The following is a 10,211-nucleotide window of genomic DNA, read 5'->3' as shown; positions in this document are numbered from 1 at the left end:
CAAAATAGTGATACATTAAAGATGTTATTCTGACAGAATCAAATGTAAAATGTCACCAATATCTAGAATTGTCTATGTTTATATGTTAAACAAACGACAAGTTTGAGAATCGTCTGTAAATCGTCTACTAAATGTGTCATCAAAACAGTTGTAAGCTTTAACAAAAGTAACATCTGTCAGTTGCATCGAATCAATAATGTGTAGGCTGTGGAAACACCTTAAACAACTTAAACTTTTGGATTGGAGTATTTGCTTTTATTTTTATCAATGCATGATTGTCAACGTAATCTATTAAATCGAATCTGATATTCAATATAATTCTATTAATTATAGGATTACATCTATTTCTTGTGGATAAGAAAATCCTTAGTATTTCGGATATTTAATACTTTTGCATAGGATTTGTAATTTTATAAAGACGGTATGTAACCTTGGAAAACGTTCTAGTCACCGACTTTAATCAACTGAGTCATGCATACCTATACTTAAATTATCTTACCATAGGTATTTACAGAGACGGTTGGCGTGATCAAATACGAAAACAAAATATCATATAACTACCTAAATTTTTATCAATGAACACATAGATATATAACTTCACCATGTGGAACGCTTTGTTTAAAAGCTTCTTTGTGATCAGCAATCCTCTATCAAGGATAGAAAATAATCCCGGGAATATCGTTTCAATTGGGAGATATATGGACACTATTTACTTCTTATATTTTTTCCTAAGAAGGTCCTGTATGAAGTCAGCTTCATAGTAATAAAAAACACGTCAGGCGAGAAGAGGGACACAATTGGTTCCCATTGGAATTCCAACAGTCTGTCCCACAAACGTAACAAATATGTTGTCATCTTGATTATGTCAGTTTTCAGAGAATTTTATGTTTGAATCAGAGTGAGTCTTTACAAAGAAGAATTTATCCCTCCAAAAGACAAGATACTTGTATCTACGTTCGGCTTTCTTTTTTTAATGAAACAAAGTAATACAAACTATTTCAATTTGTCTTTTAGTTTGGAATGGAATACTTCTGTAAAGTGTAGAAAAGTCAAATGTTTTAATAGTATTGCAAGGTGAGAAAGTCGTAAATCGTATGTACTCTAAAAGATCGTTGGATTTTTTTAGTATTCAAATCTGATTCACGCCACCTCTAGAATAGGCAGTTTCACAATAACTTTAGAGCCCGGCTTTGATTGCTGATAAAATAGATTTTAATAATTTAAAAAGATGTTTCATGGAGCACTTGGAAGACCCAGCAATACACCGTTGTGTGTAAGGACATTTATAAAGCTTAGGTATCCAATACAGCGATGAAAGATCCAGTTCTTCATCTTTGGTTTTAAGTGTATATGTAGTGCACAACATTTATTTCATTTTTGCTACGCTTTGGTATTTATTGATATTTTTGATGTGGCAAGTGGGTTGCTTTCTTATTCTTGTTTGAAAGAAATAAACCACTCTATACGTTCACTTTTCAAATTTTCAGAACGAAATATTATCGTAGTTAAGGTCCTGTTAATATGAGTCCTACAAACCACTAATATGTAGAAAAATCTAAATGTTTTTGTAAATATATATTAAATCATGTTGAGAGAAAGTATTTCACATGTAAAAACAATCTTTTAAACATGGAATAAAAACAATAAAAATAGACCTCTTATAAGACAAAACCATGTACATGTGTACATAGTTCATTTATGTCTCACCATCAATATTTCAAAACATTAAAGAAAATAGAATATTATTGCCTTGCTAAAAAGACTTACAAAAGCGGGATTAGAAACGATAGTGTTCTAAAGCCAATATTAGAAATAAAACATTGAGAAGCTAAATTTTCACAGCAGATTTTGGCAATGGTTAATGCTATAGCTTAATTACAGTCACTTTCTATAACAAAAGGCAAGTTTTCAAAATTTAGAATTTCTTAAAGTTTTGATGTTCTGACAAAACTATTTTAAAAAGTTCAGTTTGAAGGCCATCGGCGATGTACACTATGAAAAAACAACACAACAAAACTGTGCGCACTCTCTATCGTGTGATTGAACAATCATATGATGCATATATATCCGGCTGTTTATTATTCGTGAGAACAAATGTTAATCTCATTTTGTAAATCATGGTTATACACGCACAAACAGGCATCATTTCTTTCCCCAACAACCGCTGCAAACAATCAACTGTTGAGGTAACAGTATTTTGTATGCAAGATAGGACATAGCAAGATAATGTGTCAAAAAGACCAACGGTTTTAAGTAAGCTTTAAGTTTTGCAGTTATTGCTTTTTTTTAAGAAAAGAGGTCGGGCGCTGTAAAACGCTTGCAATCTTTTGTTTAAATTATTATCTGCTGTTGAATTTTTTTTCTTTATATTCCGCATTTAAGCCGAATGTACGGACCGTCTCCTTATTTTGAGAGCCGACCATCTTTTCATTTTCGGAGGTGGTCGCCTTTTTGTTTCAAATGTCGGATTTTTTTACGATTCCGCACTATAACATCTCGCCTCGATGATTTGCTTTCATTGACAAACAAGGTGGATCGTCAAATTTCAATATTTCTTTTATAAATTGGACGAAGAAAAACGCACAGGACGATAGTGATACGGAAAATTCGGAAGCAGGACAAATCGCCCCATTGTCAAATTGCCCCACACCTAATCGCCCCACTTTTTTACCAACTCGCCCAAAAAATACAAAGCCACGTCATATGTAAACAAGAAGCATAAACAGGTATGCAGAAAAAACATCTTAGCAAAAATACTTAAAATATTATAGAACATTAACAAAATGAGGGGGTGTATACGTACAAAGCCATGTCAAATCGATACCAACAAAAGAACAGACTAAACTAAATAAAAAAAAGTAATATTCGAAAAGACAAAAAAATTACACTAAAACAACTTTTTTTTAAATTTTAAACAACGTCAGTTCAAAGAATCTATACTTCAAGACTATCGTGTATTGTTTGTGAAATTGATATGGGATATTTATCATCAGGGCTGGGTACCTACTGATGAATGTACACAAAAAGGATGAGACGTTCGTGACATACCCTTTGTTCATCAACTGTCTGCTCATACACAGGTGACATTTTACAAAAACTAAGTAGTTGCTGCATGCACTCAAATACCAAATAAGTTTAAAAATGTATATTCCATATGCAGATAACGTTGGCATTTTGCTATTACGATGGAGAAATATTGAAAATTTCAAAACTAAAAGCGAATATTTCGTCATGGATTTAAATGCTGAGATGACTGTGCATGTCTAATTCGAGATAATGCTGTGGAAGCCGTGTATGTGGTGTCATTATATCCTAGTTATGGGGGATAAATTAATGTAAACCAATAGGAAAGTTTGGATTGTTAATGGAAAGAACATCATCAATATATCTGAATTTGAAAATAAATGACTGCGCTTTTTTTTATTTTCTAGTTTTTGAAGGAACTCCAATGCATTAAGAATTAGGATGAAGTCGGCTGTTAACCAAAAAACTTCAGCTACTGATACATGTCTGCAACATTAGAAACAAAATACTGTTTGAATGTGCAAAAAAAGAATGTTTACGGTAAAAGTTTTAAAACAAAAAGGTGTGTCTCTTCAAAATTGGTCTGAAGACATTATTTCTTTATAAACATGTGAGGAAACATCAGAATACATGTGGTAGAGTGGATTTTTATCATATTAATCATTTATATATTTTATATGTTTCATAGGTTATTCTGAGACACCATTTATTATATTCTTTCATTTGCAGAGTAGTTTACTTAGTTTACCTTTATTCTATTGATTGCCTATTGATTGCCTATTGCTTATTCATTGATCTATAAGATCTAACTGTTTACCTTGTAGCATTTACCTATTATTGATTTTACTATCAGTACTCACTGTTCACTAGAGTGTATAGGTTTTCTTGTATTCTGATTGGTTTATTAAGCCTTGCCCCCAGTTTTGGTGGTAGTTTTGAAAACAGTAATGGAGGATTGATGTCTTTGTTGTGATCTTGATATATTTGATTGTTTTGATGCACATTGTGCTCATAGACTTTATATTGTGTTTGATTAGTAGTTCCATAAGTTCTATGGATTAGTATAGTGATGGAATTCATTCTGGAACAGGACATCATGACTTTATATGGTAAGTTACATTTTGTACTCTTTGAGGTGTCTTGGATGAACTGGATCCATAACTTTAAAATAAATGTTTATTACATTCATTTTGGTAAGCTTCCCAGCCCTATGAAAGAGTGTGCTTTGAGTGTAGTTTGAATCTGATTTATTTGAGAGATTTTAGTATAAATGTTAGAAAGAGAGATTTAATCTATTTTTATGAATGACCTTGACCTTTTGTCATGTAGTCATGAAATGACATTGGTATATCCAATGTGATGTAATTAACAGTACAATTGTACTTGTACTTTATGTTTTTAGCATTGAAATAAGATTACTTATTTATAATTGTGAATTCGAGATGAAAGATAAAGATTAGTATAATTTATTATGAATTGTATAATGCCTTTAAGATATTAAAGTCAGATTACTTATTATTGTCATACATTGTTTACAGAACCATATTTGATGCGAACCTCTGTTACCATTACTGTAGAAGTATGAAGATCGTTACTGTTAGTATTGTGTAGACTGTCGATGTTAGTTATTAAACTCAGTTCCACAGACTGGTGAGTTTATGTATACTTGAAATAGCTTAATATATAGTGTTCATGTAAGAGTGAAGAACATTTGATATAATATAGAGTTATCTACCGTTGATATATATGCTATGGTTATTTGTAGAATATAGATTTACATATATCTATTTAGTTAATTGAAATAGTGTTATATGATCTTGACATTATAGTAGTATGTTTAATTGTCAAAGCTGATGATTGTATATGAACGATGAGTGAATATTTGCAAGTGTTAATTATCATCAGGCATGCCATGTCACCTTGTGTATTGATATTGTATAAGAACTATAAACATTCAATGTTCTGATTTTATGATGATCTGCAGTAATGTTATAATAACTGTAACACAGTATGATACAGTAGTTTTAGAATAATGTGTTTAATATGTATCTTGTTATATTTTGTAGGGTTTGTAATAATTATATGATTACATCATTGTTGAATAAAGAACCCTAGACTAAGATGAATTGGACTTGTTATTATTTGACTGTCCAGAAATCACCTTTTACATTGGCGCCCAACGTTTCGAAGAACCTGGCATGTACAGCAGATATGATGAAGTTATTGTAAAGATGATGAGCCGTACTAGATATTGACTATTTGTAATTGGTTCGATATGTGGAAAAATATATACAGATTTTACCTGTATTAATCACATACGATTATAAAGACTAACTGAGTGATTATTATTAATAAATAAATAAACTAGATTGACATTGAATAGATATATTACCTACACTGTTTAAACTTATATGTAAATTATTGTCAGTGTATAGCAGTGTACTTTTAATACTTAGTGTATTTAAATTATTTGGAAAGCAGTTGTATAATTAGTTGTGAAAAGAACTACTACTTTAGTGTGTATTGACAGATACAGATAAAGACTGTTTATTGAACATATAGACTACATGTTTATGTTTTAATTTTTTGTGTGTATATTAAAAAAAAATCATTTGATTGTTTCATTTTTTGTGAATCTAAACTTTGATTACATTTTTTTTTCAAAAGTGTGGACACAGATTAGTGTATATTTTTGAATTTTTTTTTTTTATTGAAAGAGGAAAAGTTATCTTTAATTTTTGGCTTTTAAATTTCTTTTCCATTCATTTTTCATTCAAAATATTGAGCCTATTAATTTCTTTAGAATTTCTATTAATTGTTATTTGAAGTAACACTGTACTAGTTACTAGGTGAAACTATATTGTAATTATATTGTGTCATATTGTTATATCTGAAATTGTGTCAATATAGATATATAAATTGATATTTCTGTAATTGTGTAATAAAGAATAAAATATGTATATGTAAAGGTGAACGAAAGCGAGTCCCATTTAGCATTACATAAGACTTTTGAGGAAACCATCAGGTAAAAGGCACATTATAGCAGAACACTAGAAGTATAATAAGCCATATTATACATGTAGCACTATATGATTTGAGATATCCTAATACAACAGGTTAGTAAATAAGTAAGCCATTCCCAGTTGTAGTTGTCCTTTCGGTTTAGTGTTCATCTGTCAGAAGTTTTTAAGCTTATAGTGGAAATAGATATCCACATTAAGTAAGTATAGACGAAAGTTCACTAAGACCAGGATTACTTGTCATTAGCAACCAGAAGTTGTAGGAACCAGGTATTTATTGGTTTGGTTTGGTTATTGTTGTCCTTGGTTATTGTGACTGGTGTTTGAGACTGAGTTTGTATAGGTGTACATCTTTGTAGTTATTGGTACTAGGTATAACTTTTGGGTATACATATATTGACGTATTGTGATCACACACAGGTAACATTGTGAAAGTGTGATTGAAGACACAGATGAATTACTAAGCAGGGGTGAGTGTTAAGTTTTATTACTTTGTCATATTAGATTAGTGTTATTTGGTATATGCATACATAGTTAATCAGACAATTCTTATTTTACTTTAGCATTAGATCTCATGACTTTTGAGTATATTGCTTTCAGATTTTTTTTTCCTACACTGATTTTTTTATCAGTTGTCTATTATCATGGATACATCAGTTGATTTAACAGAAGAGGAAGTTCGGAACATCATTGCTGCCTTCAAGGATATGCATATGAAGCCAAATGCAGAATCTCCAGATGCATTTAAAGATTGGATGAAGGAGTTCTCAACTCAGAAATCATTATATACTGGATATATACCAAAGATTCCTACCTTTTCCGGAGACAATAAAGGAGACAACACCTACGAAGTATGGAGGTACCAAGTTTTATGTCTTATCATAGAAAACTATGCACATGAAGTAATTGCTCAGGCTATTAGACGTTCACTTAGAGGAGAACCTAGCAAGATAGTCATGCGGTTAGGCCCTAAAGCTACTGTCGACGACATCATCGACAAGATGGATAGCATTTATGGAATTGTAGATCAAAAGGAAGCGTTTTTGGCACAGTTTTACACAGCCAGACAGGAACAAGATGAAGATGTTTCCACCTGGGGATGTCGCTTAGAAGAAATTTACAACAAAGCACGCCGTCAAGGAAAGATTTATGAGGAAGATGCAGAAGATATGTTACGATCAATGTTTTGGAAAGGATTAAAACCGGAACTCAAGAGAATTTCAGGATACAAGTTTGATACGATCAAGGATTTCAACCATCTTTTATTGGCGATGCGAGAATTGGAACATCAACAGAAGGAATATACCAAAGAAAACACACCTCAAATTCAAAAGAAACCAATACCAGCTAAGAGAGCGAATACACCAAGGAAAAAGGATAAGAACGAACTGGAGACCGTAGTTAAGCAGTTGATGTCACAGATTGAACTATTAGAGAAACGACAAGAACAATTGATTAACAACAGTAAGCATAACAGGACAGATCTGATACACCAAATACCAGATGAAACTATAGCATATAGACCATTGGATATGAATAAGAGAAGAGAGAAACATCAGAAAACATGCTGGAGATGTGGACAACTTGGCCCTATCGCCATCGGATGTAAAGTAAGACTGGATAACTCTAGGAAATTTGATCGAGCCATGAATTATCAACTAGTCACGAATTATTATCAACCAGCACCAACTACATACAACAAAGAAGATAGATTATGCGGACCGGCAAATGAAGTTTCCATCAGCATAAATGGAATAGATACAAAAGCATTGCTGGATACAGGATCATCGGTTTCAACGATCAGCGAGTCATTTTACAACATGAGATCTACACCGATTGAATCACTTACCCGTATATTGAAGATAGAATGTGCAGACGGACTATCAATGCCTTATCTTGGTTACATCGAAGCAGACCTTCAACTACATGGAATATCTTCTACAAGATCATCATATCCAGGCATATTTCTAGTAATACCGGACAGCGAATACAACATGACCGTACCATTATTGATAGGAACAAACATCATGTCAGTTGTAATGCAGGAAGTAGAACAGAACACTGGACCAAGGTATTTACAAGAAGCTAATCTACACACTCCATGGTATTTGGCATTCCGATGCATGAATCTTAGAAACAAGGAATTGGAAAGATGTCATAACCGATTAGCAGTTGTGAAATCCGCCGAAACACACGCGATTACAATACCAGCTAACTCTCAAGTTGTAATCAATGGATATTTGGACAAACAGCTTCAACAACAACAGATGTGTGCTATACTACAACCTACGTTAAATTCAGCTTTACCAGAAGATTTAGATATCATGCCAACAGTAATTACTTACGATTGTCAACAACGAGGAAGTATACCAATACACATATCAAACGTCACAACAAGAACCGTTACACTACAACCACGAGCTCTCATTTGCGAAATTCAACCAGTTGACATTGAAGATATTGTTACACCGGAGGAAAAAGAATTTAAAGATATTATGAAGGACATTAAATTACCGATGGATGATTTAACTGATGATGACTATGAAAGAGGAAAAGAGCTCATACACAGATACCAAGATATATTTTTTAAAGGAGACGATGATATTGGACACACTTCAGCAGTACGTCACCGTATCGATTTGATAGACAATGTTCCCTTCAAGCAGCGTCACAGACGAATACCACCATCTATGCTAGAAGAAGTACGTAACCATTTGCAACAACTGTTATCAGCAGGAGTGATAAGAAGATCCCATTCACCCTGGTCATCGAATGTAGTTTTAGTACGTAAGAAGGACGGAAAGCTTAGAATGTGTGTAGACTATCGTCAGCTCAACCTAAAGACCATTAAGGACTTATATGCACTTCCTCGTATTGAAGAGATTTTGGATTCGTTAGGAGGCAACACATATTTTACAGTGCTAGATATGAAGAGTGGGTACCATCAAGTTGAGATCGAAGAAGAACATAAACAGCGCACCGCCTTCACCGTTGGACCGTTAGGATTTTTCGAGTTCAACAGACTTCCATTTGGACTCTCCAACGCACCAGCTACGTACCAAAGACTCATGGAGGAATGCTTAGGTGATTTACACACACGTATATGTTACATCTACCTAGACGATCTTATTATCTTCTCGAAGTCCATAGATGAACACCTTGTACGCCTAGAGAGAATTTTCCAGAGACTCCGTGATGTAGGACTTAAGTTATCACCAAAGAAATGTTCATTCTTACAGAGAAGAGTTAAGTACATCGGACACATTGTTTCTGCTGATGGTGTAGAGCCATATCCTGAGAAAGTGGAAAAAGCAGCCACCTAGCCAAGACCAAAGACCCCAGAGGAAGTACGCCAGTTCCTGGGATTTGTTGGCTATTACAGGAAATTTATCAGGGATTTTTCGAAGATAGCACGACCATTAACAGATTTGATGCCAACAACTTGTAAGAAGAAAACCAGAGGGAAGAAGAACCCAATAGAACCAACATCTTGGCATTGGAACAAAGAACAGAATGAAGCTTTTGAGACATTGAAGTCACACTTATCATCACCGCCAATTCTTGGTTTTCCTGACTACAAGCAACCTTTCGAAGTGCACACAGATGCATGTCAGACAGGACTTGGAGCCGTTTTATATCAGCAACAGGGAGAACACAAGAGAGTTATAGCCTATGCCAGCCGAGGTCTCTCGAAGACAGAACGGAATTACCCAGTCCATAAACAGGAATTCCTAGCACTAAAGTGGGCAGTGACAGAGAAGTTTGGAGATTATCTGCAGGGAAACAAGTTTACCGTCTACACAGATAATAATCCATTAACTTATGTATTGACGTCTGCGAAGCTTGATGCGACAGGTCACAGATGGATTGCTGCTTTAGCTGCCTTTGATTTTAACATCATATACAGACCAGGCCGTAACAACGCCGACGCTGATGGGTTATCAAGATTACCAGCGATTATAAGTCAACAAGATTGCACACCGGATATACATGAAAAAGAGAGTATTAAAGATCCAACAAACATCTCAACAGAAAGTGTGAAAGCTATTTGTAGTTCGATACAACAACAACCATATGTAGAATGTCTTGCAGTAACTACAAAGGATCTTGCTAGTAAAGTGGATACAGCATCAACCACAAAGATCGACATCAGAGAAGAGCAACTAC

General features: G+C 33.7%; 1 protein-coding gene across 1 annotated transcript; it reads left to right on the top strand.

Moving 5' to 3' along the window:
* The first annotated feature begins 6,688 nt into the window (after positions 1 to 6,688).
* LOC139497834 (uncharacterized) lies at positions 6,689 to 9,367 on the top strand. The gene has a single exon (XM_071286072.1). It carries the CDS (start codon positions 6,689 to 6,691, stop codon positions 9,365 to 9,367), a length of 2,679 nt encoding a protein of 892 aa, XP_071142173.1.
* The last annotated feature ends 844 nt before the right edge of the window (positions 9,368 to 10,211 follow it).

Source organism: Mytilus edulis, chromosome 12, assembly GCF_963676685.1.
Source record: "Mytilus edulis chromosome 12, xbMytEdul2.2, whole genome shotgun sequence".
Taxonomy (NCBI): domain Eukaryota; kingdom Metazoa; phylum Mollusca; class Bivalvia; order Mytilida; family Mytilidae; genus Mytilus; species Mytilus edulis.
Note: the sequence above shows the minus strand (reverse complement) of the source record. Positions and strands in the feature narration are given on the sequence as shown.